We start from the raw sequence: 19,893 nt of genomic DNA, 5'->3' as shown, positions 1-19,893 counted from the left end.
CTATTGTGCAATACAGTACGGGCAACCCAGCCAACAAACAATAAACAGGAACGGCTCATTTTAAAGAAACAAGATAACATGGTAAAATGCCATTGAGGTGCCATATAGGACCCAGTCTGTATATTCATGCTTGTTTGATGGCTGGACAAGTAAGCATTGTGTTTTTTATCTTCAATTATGATTTACAATTTTGTCATAATTAACACTTAACCAGTTAGAGTTCTCTTAAGAGTGATTTCTGACTTGCCAGCTGAAAGTCATGCTTCCCATTATAACTGCAATCCAGTGTGACAGACAATCAACTAGCCAATGATTTTTAAGATTTTAATTTTATAAAAAAAAGATATAGCAAAACCCCTGAACATAATTCTCACTTAGGCAAATCTAGACATTACCAAGTTTTAATGAAATACAGTGATGTTTTCATGGACAGAGCCAAGTGGTCATACTTTCTATATATATATTCAGTGATGGTAATACGTCTATGCAATACACTCACCACCAGTGGCTGCACTGAAATATTTGACCACTAGGTGCTGCTCTTGGAAAGTGTCAGTTAAACCCTTCAGAGAGGATGGAGAAACCCAGAGCACTGACTGATCTGACGACATACGTAAATGAATCCTGCTGACAAACATTTTAACCATCAGTGGTGGTGTCAATACAATGCGGGCTTCAGCTCCTCAAGTACAAACACTACGTAATTTGCACAAAATCTTCCTGGTAATAAAAAACAGCTTTTCTCTCTGTTGTGAGAATCACAGTGGATGCAATGTGAATGTGACCTTGAGATGAATTTTCCTCAAACAACACGCCAAACATCAATTCAAACTCTCTATAAAATCTTCAAGGAATTCTTCTCTTGTTTCCACATGTGGTGACTCACAGCTTCCACCTCTAAGACTTATTTCTTATTCTGTACACTCTACAAACTCTACAGCATACACCTTCTATATATTTAGAGGGAATACCTCAAAAATGTCAGTATGGCACATAAAACAGTTAGTTCTCTATATCATCATGCTAAACGTCAGACAATGTATATTCTACAGTATAAAGTACGTATAAAGTATGTATAGGCTACCACTTCAACAAACAGTGCGTATTTCGCCCACTTTACACATAACAACAGCATTTTTCTACAGTATATATAAAAAGTGCTGACATCAGTAATGTGTCAGATTACTGTTTAGTGATTAGTAGGAGGTTACGACTATACATAATTACACTGGCACAGAGGCCACATTTACACATGTACAACTCTACAGTTTCTGCTGCCAAGAAGCATTGTATCACAGAACTGGGACAGAAACACCTTAATGAATCCCTTCATGGTCTGTGTTGCAGTTAGTACATTTGGTCTCAGTGGACCTAAGTGGTTCAGATCTGACAAGGTTTGGTCTAGTGATACGCCTGAGAATAGAGTCTCAGATTTATGGTTTGTGGGACCCTCTCTGACAGGGGAAAAAGTACAATACTGTTTGGATGAACACCACAGTGCACAAGCTGATTAGGGGGCAGAAAATGTACGTTTTTCTCTCTTGGTCATGTGATTTCTAAAGCATCATCTTTGTATCCTAAGTCATATCAAATACTAAATACTGACACATGCAGGATATCTGCAAAACAGAAATAACAAAAAAAAAGACAAAAGACAATCAATCAAAGGAATAGTTTGACATTTTGGGAAATGCACTTTCTTGCCGGAAGTTAAATGGATAAGAACGAGCCATGTTTGTATGGAAAATATGAAGCTAGAACCAGCAGACAGTTAGCTTAGCTTAGCATAAGGAATGGAAACTGGGAGCAAAAACGTTTGACGGACATAATGTTGAACTACTCCTTTAAGGCAAATAACATTAACAATATGAAGTAAAAGGTAACGAAAACGGGTGAAAACTGCTTGCAAAGAGAGGCATTGCCCTTTAATGCTGCCAGCTGTTTCCTTTCTGGATTGAAAGCTCAGTGAATCAAGAATCAAGTGAAGCATGTATTCTCACAGTGAATGACTGCCAGGTGCTTGGTGGACTGTGTTCAAGATGTCTGTCACACATAGTGTTCGCGGTGGTTGATGTACACCCGGTCTGTCCCGGTCTGATGAGACACCCACTCCAGCCGGGACAGCTGCTGGGTGAGGCTTAGTGTTCCCGGTGGCTCTGGGCTTGTAGTGGGTGGGTGCTGCCTGTCAGTCAGCTTGTTCCTGCGCTCTGCCCTGCGAGTCTGCAGGTTAAAAATCAAGAGATTAAGATAGTGTGGCATCATTCACATCCAGCTGCTGCTCTTTCATGGCACATAGCACAAAGTAGTTTTATCTTCTTGTGTGATTTTTCATGTCAGCGCATCAGAAGGTCACATCAAGTGTGAGAAGAAACAGGAAAAATATTCTACATATTACACGAGTACAGCCATTAGGCAGTATCTAGGATGTCTGGTTCCTGTTGTGACTCATTATTAGCTAACAAAGTGTTAGCCTTTTAGGTGTAGTGATAAGTATGTGATGATTCAGATACACCTAGATGCACTGACAGGATATTAAAGTGGTTATGAAAAAGGAGTGGGGTTTACCTGACAGAGCCAGGCAGCTTGTGATGCGTGGACACCCAGAGGAACAGCCGGTGCTCTCCCGCAGTAGGGAGGAGGTGGCTTGTGTGTCGGAGGAAGGTCAATTCTTTAGAGACAAAAAGAAAAAGAAATAGCAGAGAGATTTTAGTTTTCCAGAACGACCAAACACCAGCAAGAAGCAGTATAAAACTATTAGATCAATGATGCTGCTGGGTGAAAATGTAATTACTGGCCACAATTTAGAGAGGGGCCGCTTAAAGGAAGTACTGCTTTCTCCGAGAAAACAACCCTGATGATGTCATAGTGATGTCATCTGGGTTATCTCGGAACAGAAAACCTGTGAAACAAACTGGAGCTGTGGAGTTTTAAAGACGTGGGCAGTTTCCAAGCAGGGAAGATCAAGAAGAAAATGCTATCGAGTTGCATTGTGGGAAATGCAGGATCCAGTATTTTTTGCAGCTTGACCCACTCTAGGGAATGGAAGTCAGGATATTTCAGCCTCTACTAGATGGATTTTGACCATTATTTTAAAAATCTGTCTCTTGCCAAGTCTACCAACTATATGGAAGTACAATACAAAATCCTTCCAGGATCCCTTTAAGCACTGGGAGCCGCTGATATTAATGGCCTCAGCAGGGTTTAGGATGTTTGACAACATGGTTATTCAGGTGATGGACTTTCAAACATAATAGTAAATTGGAAGATTTGACAGCTGCTCTAACATCCTTCACTGTTCCTCTAAACCACAGCGAAACGCTTAAGTCAGAATCGTTTTCTCATTTATTGAAATCCCCCTCCACTACTGAACTGAAACCTAGAAACTGACGATTAGCCTTAACAGACATTGATTTTCTAACACTGTACATCACTTGATGCAGCTCTTCTCTCTCATACTTGAGATGAGAAGCGGTGAGAGATTCACGTTAGTGCTCTCAGTGACACACTGTCCTACACTCACATCTGTGTGTGATGAAGGAGAGGGATGAGGGCTGCGTCCACCTGCCCCCCCCCCCTCCCGACATCCCACTGGGACTTTCAGCCACGGTCACACTTAAGATGCTAAGTTTGTCGTGGCACTGACCACAGTCCAATACATGGCTAGATACACCGTCCTATAGTGTCAGTGTAGTGATGCAGGGGCCACACCCATACATCTAAAGTCTTAAGTTTTTTCCCCACTCACTTCATAGGACCATGTTTTTTTGAAGAAACAAATTTCTTTATTCAAGAGCTGAGTGAGTGCTTTTATTTAAGTCAGTGAGAGAAAATATGAGGTTTCAGAAACAAGAATACTATAGCTGATCATCAACTGTTTGCTTTGTACTTCCCCCTTATAAGCTGCAACTTGTATAGCCAATCAATTTCAGTTGGTTTTTCATACATCATTTATTAATTTGCAATTGACATGCAAATTGTATTTTGTGAGGATTAAGCACCCTGAGTGAAATGTTACAGAAATAACATTTATTCAGCAGTTAGCTGGCTTCCTTGAGACATGCTTAATGTATGTAACGTGTTTCCCCAGAGTGAGCATGCTCACTGACACAATGGATGGATGAGGGGATTGACCTGCAACCTTGCTGATATGGTCCAGGGGTTTATAATAATGATTTGCATGGGAACAGTAGTAGATTGATCGTAGTACAGTAATACAACTTTATCAAACTTTATTAGTATAACTTATTAAAACAAACTCACACAGTTGCATCCATGTGCACCAGAACACATAAAAGATTGTGTTCGGTCCTGTAATTTACCATCTGTCACAGTTATTCAGCATATAGACAACAGACATACAAAACAAAGGCCACACACACGCACACGCGCACACACACACACACACACACACACACACACACACACCCTTGTGTCTTCATGGGGACCCCTCATTGACATAATGCATTCCCTAGCCCCTAACCCTAACCTAACCCCAAAACTAAAACTAACCATGTCTTGACCCTCAAAACACCCTTTACACTTGAGGGGTCCAGATTTTTGGTCCTCACAAAGCTGTTGGACACAACAAGTGACCAAGACTGTTGTTTTGTCCCCAAAATGAACATCAGTCCCCACAATGTGAGAAATACACGTCACGTACTCAAATACATGCGCTCGCATGCAAAGCATTTAGTGTCAATCACCAAGTCCTGCTGTATATAATTTAACCTCCAAGTTATTCTTCTTTGCTTTAACATTAATATGAGTGTTGATGCAGTAAAGGAACAGACGGAACAAAATAGGACAAGGGCTTGCTGCCAAGATACAGCAATTATCTGCCACCCCTCAACCTTGTCTTGCAGCCTCCCTGCTCCAGGGCGTGCACCGCTGCAGCACTCTCTGCAGGAGTAAGGAGCAACTCCCTGAACCCACCAGCTTCAGTCAACCTCACAAGGTATCATGTCATTAATTAACCAGATGAGCGTGTTCTGCAACATGAATTATTCCTCAGACTTACACTTTATCAGTGAAGGCTGGTGGGGGTGCCTTGCGAGCGGTGAGGATCACGATGATGAAGACAGCAATAAGGAAGAGAGCGAGGACGGCGCCCATCACAGCTCCGGCTACGGCAATAGAGTTTGACCTCTCCACTTGAGACTGGTCTGAGACAGAGTAGAGAGACACATTCAGCATACCACAAACACACTATCATCAACATGGGGAAGTATAGGGGGGTCAAAGGCCTGCTGTACACGAGGTGAAGCTCATAATCATTAGTCTTTGAACAGTCAGAGGTGTTAATTCAACGCTGCATTAAAACGTGATGTTTGTTTAACAAGGACACAGTGTCACTGATGTGAAGCACTTTAAACAGGCTAGTATAATCCATTTGATAGAACCACAGTGCAACCAGTTTCAGACCCACAGTTCCAGTTCAGCCTCGCCCCCCTAGAGGCAACAAGAGTAACAACATCAGGTTAGGTCTGCAGCTGACAGGATAAATGCCACCAGCTGCAGGCAAGGAAAGGACAAACTTCAACAGTTTTGTCACTTGCACTATTTAGCAGGCAAAGAATGTTACAGTTGATGCTTTGTTAATTTTGTAGCTGTGGGTAGTTGGGTGTGTGCATGTTTGAGGGTTTAAACCTGCAACATAGTAAAAGTTTTGTTAAATGATGCAGTTTGTTCTGTACAAACTGCTCTAAGTGTTATCATGTGTCTTCCATCTTCCTTGTTACTCTGGAAAGAGAAAGTGGGATGCAGATGCCAAACAAAAAGAAACCAATATTTGAACTATTGACACGGGTAGAATTTTTGTAAATGTAACTATTGGTTATTAATAGAACAGCTCACGACAAATAAACAACCTTGTCTGATTAGCAAGTGCCTGGAAAAAATTAATATTAAGACTGTGTACAAAAATCTGCAAAAGTGGCATATTCTTTTATCATATATATTAAAAATTATATCATAGTGGTACAATTTCAAAGATGCACACACACAATAAAACATTGGCTATAAAAAAGAAAAACTAACATTCATTGCCTGTCGCTGGCTCCAGTGTTAAAAATGCACTCTATTGACATGAATACACATCTGCAGGTCATAACTGTTTTGATAACGTGTTTTATATATATATTTTTTTTAAACCTGTCCTGCCCAGCAGCCTGGTATAGAGCTGGATACCATATTGTGCCAGACAGATTTTACTTTAACAAGAGAGTATTAATATACTCCTTTGTCTGTTTTAATATTTATTTAATTATGTATTTATTTGTCACCGGGCCGGACAGGGGGGCAGACACGGGGATAGGGGGCACAAACAGACAGCACAGAGAAAGGACAAGACCTGCAAGAGAAGGGGGATGGAAGGTGGGGACAACAGGGAAAAGCTGTGGGAAACACCAGTTGCAGAAAGCAAGGAAACCTGCAATAGAACAGAGAGGGGGGCTTGGGGAGGAGAAAAACAACAACAAACAAACACAAACAAAAACAAACAATAAAAATAATAATAATAATAATAATAATAGTCAAAGACAACCAGCCGAACAGCAGCAATAAACAGCTGACATAGTTGACAACTAAGAGAAAAATGAAAACAAGAAACAGTCCAGCACACTAATAACGTGTTACGTGTATAAAAATGATTGGACAATGTCTAAACAAGATATGACATAATACTAATTAGTGAGCTTTAGAGGTGCTGGAAGGGGTATTTTGTTTACTTTGGACAGAGATAGGCTAGCTGCTTGAAGAAAGTGAATAAGCATATATTTTTTTAAATGAGCGAGTCCCATTTTAAAACATTAAAACCTACTGCTAGTTAAAAAATCTATTTTTATTTTTTTTAAATTTTGCTTTGCAAATGTACTGGATAATATGTATGCTCAGCTAACTATTATGTGTAGCCTAATAGAGGTAGAGTGGCTGCAGTTTAACTTGGTTCAGTTGGAGGTCGTGCATCTTTAAACTATTACTCACAAATCATTCACTTTACATCTTCACCTCCCTCCACCCATCCATGTCCCTACATTATCCTTCTTCTGTCTTTTGTGTGTTTTACTGTTGTAAAGTCTGTTGAAATTAGCTTTGTTTGACCATATGCCTGCTTATGCTCCATGTTTTCCACTGAGGGGATTAGGATTAATTGTGATTAAGATGTATTAAACTCACAGAATGGCAAGCTTTGGCCAATCAGCAATAATGTGTACAACTGTGATTGTAGGACACTGAAGGAACTGGAGGACAAAAGGTGACAGGGCTGGAAAAAAAGTATAATGGTCCATTCCAGCTGATTTAGCTGTTGAGGTGGGGGTGGGTGGTAAAAAAATCAATAATGTGCTGAGATGAGAATCCTAAATAACAGTTCAATTATGATGCAGATTGAACAAACTGGGAGCTCACCCCTGAAAGCCACTTCTTCCTCCTTGTTCTCCCCTTCCCCCCTCGTCTCCCTTCATGCTGTGCTCCAACAGTTGATAACAGTTCGATTGACTTTGATGGCTGCTGAACTATGACAAGAGCCTCTTCAGTTGATCAAAATGCCTTTAAAAATGCAGCTCATCAGACTGCCTGCTCTAATGCCCGATGACAGACATTTTCATACATTCATAATGTGACAATGAATAAAACCTGCTTTAAACCCACAAGGCATTAAGCAGGTTTATTCATATAGGACTATAAGTGGATGGGTTTATTAAATATGATTCAAGGTCATTTTGGACAAATGTTTTGTTTTGATGTTTTCCTCCCATTTAAACATTTAATTGGTTCAAGTAGCGTCCCTTCTGGAGGGGGTTGGATTAGTGGCCTTAGTGGTGGATCAACTGTCCCCAAACTGGGATCTGGCTCCAGTGCAAGGCTCTTTCTGTCTCTCCTACTTCAGCACTTTATCACACACACATCACTGTGAAGCCAGGAAAAGTGCATGCTGATGCTCTGCGAGGTCATCATGAATTAAACACAGCAGACCTTAGTGGCACGCAGAGAAGTGAGGGCAAGAGTGATGGCAACCCCCCCTCCTAAAACCTTAATAGCAGGGTCAAGGGTCATGCTATTGCAGAGACAACAAACCCCGCAGGGAGCAGATGCTGGTGTAACAGCAGAGGGGGGAGGGAGGTTAGAGCGGTAGGTGTCTTTTCTCTGACATCTATTTCAATATTTTCAGGTCAATGATGGTGACAATCTAGATCCTACCTCTGCTGGGGAGCTAATATCAAAGTCTCTCTCTTACACAGGCGTCAGTGCTGCATCCTCACTCCTTTTGTTTGTTGTGTAAAGTATCCTTGGAAACTATTGTGTCGCAGGCAAATAGCAAACCCACTGATCTTCTACACAAGCGTCTCAAACTTATTCAAGCATCGATGTTGGCTGACATCATTACTACTACTACCACTGAGCTGCTTCACTTTTCCTAAGCTCCACGGTTTACTTGTGTGAGTGAGCGAGCCCTGTTTCAAGGTCAGAATGACAACGGCTGCTGTGACCATGATAAGATCGACAGAAGAGAGATCAGCTGAAATAAAGACTTTCAGGGGAATTGTGTCTTGAGGACCTAGAGTCCAAGCTAAACAGTGTCAAGGTCACGTCAGCGTGATTTGTCCTTATAGCCGGAGGAGCTCTCTGTAGTGCAGCGGGGTGTAATGGGCCCTTTTCAATTCCAGCTAATTCTCTCTTTCTGCTCTGCCTTCCACGCAGCCCCCCGCATCCCTCTCCCTCTGCTTTCTGTGGCCAGGTAGAGCTTGTAGGAAGACAGTCCCCATCAGCAGCTCCAGATGAGCTTGTTGCCATGGGGACAGTCAATGGGCTGGAGAGTGGGGACTTTGGGCCAGACATAAACACTCAGCGTTTAATTTTACCAGCTGGTAGACAGTGGGAGAAAGACACAAGGGGGTGGGGGGGATTCACAAAGGAGCCAAGCTGCAGGGGAGAGCAAGGGCTTTTCTGTCCTGAAACAAAGCAAACTAGGACTGGTGAAGAGGGCACAGTGGGAGCAGAGGAGGTGCTGGATCTCCCTGTGACCACAGAAATACCGGTGGAAGGGGGCAGCTCAGTATTACAACATTCTTGGATACTAAAGCATAATAAAGAAAGTGAAGTGAGGAAACATGATTCTGAATTACATCATGTGCGGCGTCCCACATGTGCGCTTGTACAGCTTGGGAGGGGGTGTGCGTGCGGCATTATGTTAGGGAGCTAGAGATGATGTCATTTATAGAAGCACAAAGAGGCTGAGACTGAGCAGTCTGAGTAATGGCAAGCTTAAAAACATCCAGAGAAAATAGCTCACAGGTGCTAAGGTGCTTTATTGAACTAAAGTATCTCAAAAAGATTGACAAAATAATACTGCACTGTCGTCAGACATAAATATTTTTTTTCCTTCCAGAAACTTACATTTTCTTCTGTATATACAAAAAACAAACATGAGCACAAGGTGCTTTTCATTGACTGAAGGTAATTCTCCTTTGAACAACAGTGATTCTACAGAAACCAAAAACCCCTGACAGATACCTGTGAAGTAGAGATGATTTAACTCACTTTACATCAAAGTTCATTCAAGCTTTGTCTTTTTGTGTGTGTTTTAATGCCTCTAGGGTCACAAATATACTGCGTCATTAACCGTCATTGTGACAAGGGCAGAAAAGTGAATATGGCACTATGGAGTCCTCCTAAGACACATGTATGCAGTGAAAATCTAAACAAAAAAGGCAGCAAATAAATCACACAGAGAAAAAAAAAGCAGGTTCTTAATCCATAAGTAAACAATAAGAAAACACACTTCTTCTAGGTATCTAAGGCACTAGTTGTACTTCTCAACCCAAAGTGAAGGACATTTCTCAAGGTAAAGATATTAATAGTTGATCTCTATACAAAATGTCACCGTACAAAAGATCTTCATTAATCCAGGTCTAGGGCTGCAAACTGACGAGTCAAGCAAAAACAGTATATTGATTAGTAGAATTTCCGTCTTAGTGCATAGAAGCAAACACAAGAAGGGGATTAAGCTGCTGCGCTTCCTGTTTTTATGTGAAAGTGACCAGAAAGACAGAATGAATAGGCGTCAGCAGTGCGGCCACTCCTAAAAACCATACTTTTAATTTAACAATCTAAATGTGGTATTGTAGTTCACAAATTGCCAACTGTACACTTCATTTTGGACACTCCCAGTAAAGTCTCAGTTGACCCAAATTACAAAGAAACACAGATCTCAGAGATGGAAATCTCAAAACCTGGCCATATTACACTAAAAGCTTTATGTACACCACTAGTGGTAAGTAGGGAATTATGTTAATGTAACTGGAGAGCACTGACACTTTAGGTAGTTATTGGAATGGACAGCTTCTGTTTATGGAGATAAAGTAGTCCTAGTGGACTGCACAGCGGTTGAAACAACAGTTGAAACATGAATTGTAGTATATGGATCATATTCTCTGCAAGTTACAGTGGCACATTATCAAATGCAAAGAATTAGTGTGACTTCATAACATAACTATTTCCCATTTTGACGACTGTTACTGTAATATTAAAGTGGCCTAAAGCATCTTTTCACTTCTATTTCAGGCTACAAGGCCTTGTATACAACAGTGATACGTTAATCATGTATATAAGCTTATAATCAGTTGTCAGCTAGACGGCAATACTTATGTGACACACTGTCATCATTATATTTATACATACAAGTTAAACAAATATTTGGCATTTGGCAGCAAATATCGTATAGGTGACCATACTACTAAAAGTCAGCATGTATTCACAAACACTAGTGTACATGAAAGAAACTGTTGGATCTCCTCCTGGTAAATCCGTGCATGTGCTGAAATACTTTAGATTGTGTGTGTGTGTGTGTGTGTGTGTGTGTGTGTGTGTGTGTGTGTGTGTGTGTGTGTGTGTGTGTGTGTGTGTGTGTGTGTGTGTATCTGATCACATACAATAACAGAAATGTATCTTTAAATCTATAATAAGATTTATCTAAGTTTGACACCAGAACTACAATGGGGCTCCATAACCCAAATTACACTGACATGTAAAACACTTCCTCCTAAACACAATCACAGTACTTGGTATGTCCTGCAACAATTAGCAATTAAAGGTGGCTGGTTACAAATGATTTAATAGTAAATCCAGCCTGAAACCCTTTTCAGAGAAAATAAAACAGGGTGTATTACTTTATGGCTACTGAAAGTAATTATGAGTGAGAGATTTAATGATCAGTGCAACTGAGGTTTTGATAACCACAGGTGACAGGACATCCACCCCAAAAGGCCCGATTTGTCTATATATCATATATTTTACTGTGTTAGTAATAATAAATGCTTAATTTGAAAAGAACTGGTGAACATGATTAGAGTGTGCAGTTGCACACGTGCATAAGCGACAATAAGCCTATTAATGCATCAGATTGTAAGTGACAGTCATGTCTTGTTTCGACAGATTACTCAGAGTAGTGAAATCCAGTCCATTGGATATTTGTGGTAGGGTGTACTGGCTGCACTCATGAATGACTTCTTTGTGTAACAAAATACTTTGTGACTAGGAGGCCAGAATACGGTGGCTGCCATACTGTAGCCTGCTTTAAACAATGCCCCTGCTGATAGCACTCTTGAACTTCTGAGAGCCCTGGTTTGTTGCCAGAGTGCAAATTATCATCTGGCAGACGACAGAAGAATGTGTTTGTGGCTAACAAAAGAGAACAACTACCCTGAAACTCCAAATCAAAAAAGGCTGACAAATTATAAAAAAGGTTAAACAGAATGAACATTATTCCAGTTTTTTTAAACTTGCATTATTCTGTAGCACATTTGCATATCAAGGCTCGGCTGTTCAATAAACCCAGTCTGTTGTTACAGTGGACCATTGCTCGTTCATGCAGGCCTCCCTGCATGCCCTCTCTCCACCTCTCCCTCCTGGGGATAAAAGATGAGCGGAGGACATACAGTAGAAATGCTCTTAAGGTTCCCACTCTAGGCCATCAGTTTTAAAGGACACTGCTAGGACATCAGGGGTCAAGTCCTCAAGCTCACAAGTGTCCCATCATGGTAAAAGTTACATAAAGAGTAGACATTTTAGTAGAAAACAAATGATGTGGTCGTCCATTATAAAGTTTTGCAAAAGGCAGTGCAATATGTTACGGAGAGGTCATCAGTCATGAAGGAATTCTGATTTGTCACCAAGACAAATTCTTTTTTGTTTTTAAATTATATGCCTCTGCTGTGTTCTACTGAGGTTTGGAAAAAGGACCTGTGACCATCTGAATTTCATGGATGTACTTCCAGTCACAGGTTCTGTACCATTCTTGAATATTAGCCAATCATGATCTACACATAGAAAATGAGTGTCACATAGCCTGAGAAGGCTGATTTTGTAGAAAACAAAAAAACAACAACAAAGAAGTAAGTTCTTCTACAACAACTATGTGTGGTCCGTAAGCCCCCAGGGCTTCCATTCAACTGAAAGAAATTAGTAATGCTAAATAAAGTTGCAGTCCATGTAGTAAGGCAGAGACAGAACATACACCATAATCTTTCGTTAGTCTCTACATAAACAAACTAGTGACATGCCCGACTTCTGCAGGCATGTAGATGTTGACTGTCAAAGCGGCTATGCAGTCCACAGTCTGTCCATATCAAGAACAGGAACATTATATCTCAAGCACCGACCAGGACACTTGAACAAAAACAAGGGAACTATAGAATTGAGATTAATAGAAGTGTGCATGTGTGTACACAAGAGAAATAATGTGTTGTTAACTAATTTAATAATTTAAACCCTCTGGTTTCTGTCGTATTTCTGCCCCTGCAGGACGAGGAAGCTTGTCAAACATACCACTCCCTACGTGAGATGACAGACCCGTCTGTATGAGAGACATAGTCACCCTCAGGCCCGCTATCGTAGCATTCATCCGACAGGTAGGGGGCGCCGTTTCCCTGCAGTTTAGGTGAATGAGGGTATCTGGCACATCTGGCCTGCCGTGGACTAGAATACTGTGTGTGTTCACAGTGCTGATTCTGCTGATGGCTGTGGTGACTGCTCTCCCTCATCGCCCTAGTGTAGCCATTAGAGGGATACTCCTCTCCGTTGTAGTTGCTATGGTGACGACGGTCGCGCTCATGTTTGAGCTGGCGGTCGCCCCACTCCTCACGGTCGTGGTCCTGATGGTGGGAGCTGCTGCCAGCTTTGGTAGGGTGGAGCTCGTGCTGCGTGGGGGCTTTCTGGAGGTCATTAGCGCCCAGGTACTGCTTGGTGTAGTAGTTCCCGTGGAAGGTCTGCTGTTTCCGTAGGTAACACACGCCAACCAGACACAGCAGCAGCAGGAGGAACAAGGCCCCGCCCACAGCCCCACCCACTATGGAACCAAGATTACTCTCAGGTAGGGCTTCAAGTGTGGGGGAGCTGATTAGGACATGCCCCTTATCATCCACTAAGGTAGAGGAGGCAGAGCCAGTTAGGACAGGAGCAGTAATGGTGGAAGGCATGGTGGGAGGATCTAATGGAGGGAAGGAGGGTAAGAGGGGGGAGTAGAGGGTGGAAAGGAGAGATGAACAGACAGAAGCAGAGAGAATGTCAATGCCAACTACATCAGCATTTTACTAAGTAGAGATAGGGTTGACGAAAACAGAGCTTTCCATAAGCGCCAGCTGGCGGTCAAACAGCAGAATACTCATTTCAAGTCCATCCCGCTACTTTTTTTTACTATAAATATTTTTGATCCTACTAAAATTGTTTTGATTGAACAAGATGTTATTCGCTATGTGTGTACATTTTACAACTGCTAGCCTACGTTTCAAAACATTGCAAGCGTGGTGATAGAGCAAAGTGCCTATCATTCTCTATCAGTCCTGCCCCCACATGCTTTATATCAATGTGTGTGCGCACTCAGCTGAGAGGTTGTGTCCTGCTGAGAAGAGAGTGGAGCGTTGCCTTGACAAATATTAGCTAAATAATTTATGACAAAATACATTAAGAATTGCACAGACGGGGGACATCCTCATTAGATGAGCTACTTTGGAAAACACCGGTGGTGGCCACTTGATGATTGCGCAGTAAGCATTAAGAAAAGAAAGCACTGCATTTCCCATATACACCACGTATTAATTATCTTGTGCCCCAGGACACCCCTAGCTGGGTACTTTCCCCCCACTGTCTACTGCTTATTCTTGTGGAAAGCCCTGAAAACATCAACTAAACTACCACACATACTAAACTACATGTTCACAGCAGCCTCATGTCTGCATTTCCAATTCCTCAGAGCGTGTGTGTGCAGTTATTAAACAACTATTCTACTATTAAACAGTGATTGTAAGAAAGACATAAAGTTTCTAAGATTTGGTATGACATATTAGATGACTGCCAAATGAGAAAGTTTTCTTACAAGCAGGGTCTGAGCAGTGCATTTAAACGAAAGAGCACCAAATTCCTGGCAAGGTTTTTTAAAATTATCACTACAAGACAGTAGTGTTGAATATTCCCCCTGAAAATAAAACTGGTAATTACAGATTTGAAATAGTTTAAAAACAAGTATTCACTAGCATTTTTAATCTTTAACCAAAATGTATTCTTCTCTCAAAGCAGACCATGTTATCACTTCAATAATTTAAGAATTAAGATGTGAGACATCTTTACAAATCCTTTATGGTGTTGGTCGGTAAGCTTATTTGAGTACAGTTTCAGGTATTTTACTTTTATTTAACACTATGCAATTGTCAGTTTTCTTTATTTGGCATGAACACACTTGAAGACATAGGTATATCTCTGTAAATTATAAGGTTAAGCAAGAACAAACTAAAAGGCTACTAAAGAAATTGAAGACTACTGAACTGCATATATAGTACACAAGTAATAAAAACATTAAAGAACTTGAGTGAATGGATTTGGGTGCAACTACAACAGGAACCTAGCAAATGTGTGACTTAGTGAGGTGATTTAATGAAGTTATGGTGCGTTTCCACTATTTTACTAAAGATTTGCTCACAAACATTAGAACAACCTTAACATGCCCACAAAACAGAAAAAACATACTCAGAAGGAGTAATGGAAAGAGTTTAAAAGCTTTAATGGTGCTCAAAAATTACTCTGCCACTTTAACCTCAGTGCCAGGCCAGATGTGAGGAAAAGATTCACATGTGGGAGATGACAAACATAAACCCGTAGGTTTGCAGTTTCCAACTATCTGACTCATACAACTTCATGCAAGGGCAGTGAACTGACGTGTGAGTACAACCACAACACACACACACACACACACACACACACGGGTACACAACACTGCACAGGTTCTCTCAAAGGAAAATTAAATATGGATGATAAATAATAAATAGGAGTTGAAAAGAAATAGTTAATGTTTTATGAATCTGGGACATCATCTCACAGTCAGACTGCAGGCTTTTGCCTCTTACTGCATGGCACATGCAGGAATAAAAGAAACACAGAAAGGAAGCGGGAGAGATGTTAAAGAAAAAAAAAAAATCACATCATAATCAGAACTTCATTCAGGAAGAGCGCTTCCACAGACAGGACAGATTTTGTGAAACCAGAGGAACATGCTCATCATACACAAAAGATAGACAAGCCAAGAGGACAGAGCAGAAGCAGTGCACTGTGGTCTAAAGAGGCCTTAAATATTTGCAGCTGTTTGACCCACAAACTCCCCTTCTAAACATCTGGAGACCAAATGTTAATCAAGGCTAATCAACATGCAATTAAGACTACATCTCAGGGTCAAAATATTATCAGTGCCAACACACTGTACCACGGGCAACGGCTTGATAGACTGTCAGTATGTACAGAATGGGCGAGAGTGATACAGTGTCACATTTCAGCTTGAAGGACAATGTCACCGGCACTGATACCCTGTATGACGTGAGTGCACGCACAGTGCTTCCTAAGGGAAGAGCGGGCATTAGGAGTCAGCTGTGTTCCGGTGTGTATTCTCCGCTCACCTTGTATGAGAATGCGCACATCCCGACTGCGAAGGTTGATGTCATTGGCAACCTCACACCTGTAAACTCCAGAGTCATTCCGCTGGAGAGGACGCAGGAAGAGCAAAGTGCTGTTCATTATTTCCACCCCTTCTGGCATTTCACTGTCCAATCTATGATGCACAAGAGATGCAAACATTTAGACACACAAAGACATACCTACAGTGACCTGAAAGTCTTGGATGAGTAAAAGATAATTGGAGACATTTAAAAAAGTAAATCGGTTTAATTTAGCCTTTGCTAGTCTATAAAAACTGTGTTTTGGGTTTACTGAGCTGTAGGACTGGGTACCATTTCAAATTTTATTATACCAGTACCAGTATAAACACGTATCTTTAAAGTGATACTGATACCAATAGAGTACTTTGTTTGATACCTTGCCTAAAATGTCACCTGTTGAAGCCATAGCAGTTGGCTGGTATTATTTTTATTGTTGTTATGGACAAGCAATGTGATCTATTTTCTTTTCTTTATTGTTTGAAATAACTTATATAAAAATTGGAACTTGTATCAGATCAGATCAGTTTTTTGATACGTTTGTTGAAAGCCAATGACGGACTTTTTGTTAACGTTGGACCAATAAATCTTAAAAGACTGAATTGAAAGATCTCCATGGGTTTTCCTTTAGTGGTGAGTCGTGAAGTAAGAAGTAGAAAATGAGTAAGGAATCAGCTTAAACAAGTAGTGAAACTACACTAAAGACTCTAAAGAAACTAGCAAAGGAACTGCACATCCAGCCAATCAGACTACATCTGATATAAGCACCTGGAGGCTCCGTGAGTGAATTCAGCTGATGTGATGCTGCGCCATAAAAATGTTGAATTGAAATGATCAAAAGCACTGATGATTGGTGACAAGTGACGTGAATTGCAAAAAAAATTACAAAGTAGTGTTAAAGGATATCAGAAGATGAAACAAACTGAAAGCCAAGCTTGTGGTGATAAACTTATAATAGTGATGAACATACGTGAGACCGCAGCCAATGCTGAGACTTACAAATGCTGTGCGGGCACATAAGCAAGAAAGAAAGGAGGTGGTATTTGGCGAGCAAAACCATACAAATAGTCATTTTTCCCCTGATCTGGCTACAAAAAGGATCGAAGTACTCGTTTGACTGGAGAGGTTTCTATACTACTTGGTACTGGGCCGTTTAAATATTCTTGGGAGCCAGGGTCTGAAATTAGTAGGGCTGCCCGCAAATATTCGACAAAAACTTGACAAGATTCTTCTTGTCAAGTTTTCACTGATCAGTCGCTGAAAAGAAATCAACAACCTCAAACTTCATTCGGGATCTGAGTTGGGGCCATTCTGGGACGAAAGTATCAGGGGATTGTTGCAACACAGACCTTTTCTCATGTAACATGGAAGTCCCGTACCACGCACATCTCAATCATACTTGTGTGATGTTATACGGTGTTGAAATTAATTTACAAAATATCTCCTTGCTGGTTGTTTCGACACATTTAGAATCATTACCGCAGGCTGCTCGCTTTGTGCCCTTTATAAAATGTATATTTTAAAGGCTCATTATTACGGTTTTGTAATTCTCTGTAAAACGTATACCAGTGGAAAATGTACAGTGCATCCTGAGTCACAGCCGGTTAGCTTACCAGCAGCGCACCGGCCGGACTACGGTAACTCCAGTGTTGTTGGACAATCACTAAGCTTGTCTATTAGAAGCAAGACGTCTCACTTTTATTTACTTTTTTACTTGCTAGGATCACGGAGGATGTTTTTGTTGCGAGATGGACTCTTGTGGAGATTTTAATTGAGGTAAGGACTCATTCACTGGTGGTTGAACTATGGGTTTTGTATTAAGCAGTGACTGTAAGAAAGACTGTTTTGAAGTTCTTGTGAACTTTGTGTTTCTTGTTGTCTGTGGTAACTTTAAAATACCTTGTTGTTTATGATTTTTAAATAAGGTGGAGTGATTGTCATGTACGGAAAGACAGAAGTGCTCTGTGTAACGTTTTTGTGTAAATATATATTGAACAGTGAATGACGTTATTTACATTAAATTATGCCTAACTGACCTGAATATTATTCCTTCATTTAGCACATGCAAGTGGCAGATGAAATTTCAGATTAGCAGACAAACCAAACTAGTCTGCTACAGTGGCAGTGTAAAATGTTAATTTCAGACCCTGCTGGGAGCAAATCCCACTGTGTTTACAGCTTTTGGCCTATTGGGTCATTTTTAAAGAAAAGAAAAATGTCATACACACACCTTATCCATCTGAAGTGATGAGCCGGTGGGTTTGCATTGGCTTTGCACGTCATTTGAACATTTTCCCGACCCACGTACCAGTCTCCATCGTAGCCCACAACTGAGATATCAGGAGCAACTACAAAGAGAGGGGACAAAAGACAAAATGATTGAGATATCACTACAGAATTTTCCAGAAACCTAACAAACAAGCTTTGAGCAGAAACCTGGAATACCAAGGTCAATTTTCATATTCTAAAAATATTTCTGTTCTGTTATTGACAGTTCTGGCAAAGACTCTCAGAGCTTTACATCAGCAAACACATGCAAGATGACCGTGTGCGTAGTTTGTGTACAGCATTATATGGAGTCTGAGGTCGGTCATGGACTAGAGACATGAGCCTGTGTCCTTCCAAATATGTACTAAGGTGTTTGGTCAAATCAAGAACATAGTACAGTGTGCAGGGAAGCAAACATTCACTACTCACATGTTCTAATGGATTTCATAATTATAAACCAAATCACTATTCCACATACCGATTAAGCATACACAGTAAGTCAGACCAAAGTTAAATGCATCTATCAAACTTAAAATAAAATATTTTCAGGGAGGTAATTTTACTCCTTTCACCAGTCCATTTGCAGCTTGTGCAAAGAGATATATTTGTGCACCACAAAGTACAGATGTGTATTCCCCAATATCTACGGGGTTCTTACTAACAGAAAACACGTTTACACACACACACACACACACACACACACGAAAAGTCTAAGACAACACCACAAGGACAGCCATTCTTAAATCATAATTAATCCCTGTAAAGACCTTGTCCTTGATTTCATCTCTGTCAATTCAGGTGTTTTCAAAATTGAATCATTGTTAAAGTGTTTCAAATAAATCCAACATCAAAACTGACAAGGCCAAGCATAATCAACTGACTGCAGTAGGAAATCAAATCACCTTTACTTTTTAGATTGTCGGCCTGTACTTTCTGCTAAATACAGCGTTTAAATGTTCAAGTAAAGTAAAGGAGGGGAGCAGAAATATAGCTGCTACGTTTGTCCTGCTTCAGTTGACCGCAGGGAGCCTTCTCTTGGACCCCATTTTATAGTGTAGACTCAACTGCACCCTTTAATCTACCCACTGTAGGCTGCCCAGTTTATTCCGGCCTGATTAGTCTAATAGACTTTGCAACTTATTTTCAATACATTTTTTGCTAGTGATTCTTTAAAATACCCAATAAAAGTCTTACAGCAGGACAAGAATCAATATTAATCAATGTATCTGCTATATGGCTCTCTTTCAGCTGTTAATATGTTACCCCAAATAGCCACTCATAAGGCACCCACACTGCACATTGAGTTGGTAGGGGATCCTGAAGTCACTCTGCAGAGCCGGGTGGCGCACAACACAGGTGAGCGTGTGGCCCTGGACGTGACGTGTGGGCTGCCAGAGGTAGCTCACTTGTGTGCTGGTAGTGCCGTTGACTTCGTCAAATAGCTGCACTTCTGACTGGCCAAAAAGGTTGGACTCCCAGGACACCTCAGCAGGGGGCCGGGCCCGCTCAGCAATACAGGTAGCCACCACGGTATCATTGCCACCGTCGATCAGGGCACTTGAGCCTGCAGACACGTAGACCTTCGGCTCCACTGTGATTCAGAGAGTGAGCAAAGATAACAAAAAGGAGAAATTTGAATTTCAAAACCCATCTG

At 41.0% G+C, this 19,893-nt stretch overlaps 1 protein-coding gene across 2 annotated transcripts in view; it reads right to left on the bottom strand.

Moving 5' to 3' along the window:
- Positions 1 to 310: 310 nt before the first annotated feature.
- Positions 311 to 19,893, bottom strand: part of nectin3b (nectin cell adhesion molecule 3b) — a 29,115-nt gene continuing 9,532 nt past the window's right edge. Inside the window, exons 3-8 of one of the 2 annotated variants that reach the window (XM_038709025.1) lie at positions 19,531 to 19,830; positions 18,202 to 18,319; positions 15,936 to 16,087; positions 5,018 to 5,162; positions 2,566 to 2,668; positions 311 to 2,220 (exon numbers count right to left, since the gene is read on the bottom strand). In XM_038709025.1, the coding sequence (XP_038564953.1) occupies positions 2,047 to 2,220; positions 2,566 to 2,668; positions 5,018 to 5,162; positions 15,936 to 16,087; positions 18,202 to 18,319; positions 19,531 to 19,830 (992 nt within the window). In that variant the 3' untranslated portion in view covers positions 311 to 2,046. Of the gene's footprint in view, positions 2,221 to 2,565; positions 2,669 to 5,017; positions 5,163 to 9,285; positions 13,484 to 15,935; positions 16,088 to 18,201; positions 18,320 to 19,530; positions 19,831 to 19,893 lie in introns of those variants that run through there. The other variant, XM_038709024.1, reaches the window with a different exon arrangement.

This window comes from Micropterus salmoides, unplaced genomic scaffold, assembly GCF_014851395.1.
Source record: "Micropterus salmoides isolate LMB-PRFRI ecotype aquatic unplaced genomic scaffold, ASM1485139v1 Ms_hic_scaffold_9, whole genome shotgun sequence".
NCBI lineage: Eukaryota > Metazoa > Chordata > Actinopteri > Centrarchiformes > Centrarchidae > Micropterus > Micropterus salmoides.
The sequence above is the reverse complement of the archived record's forward strand: the minus strand, read 5'-3'. Positions and strand labels throughout refer to the sequence as shown.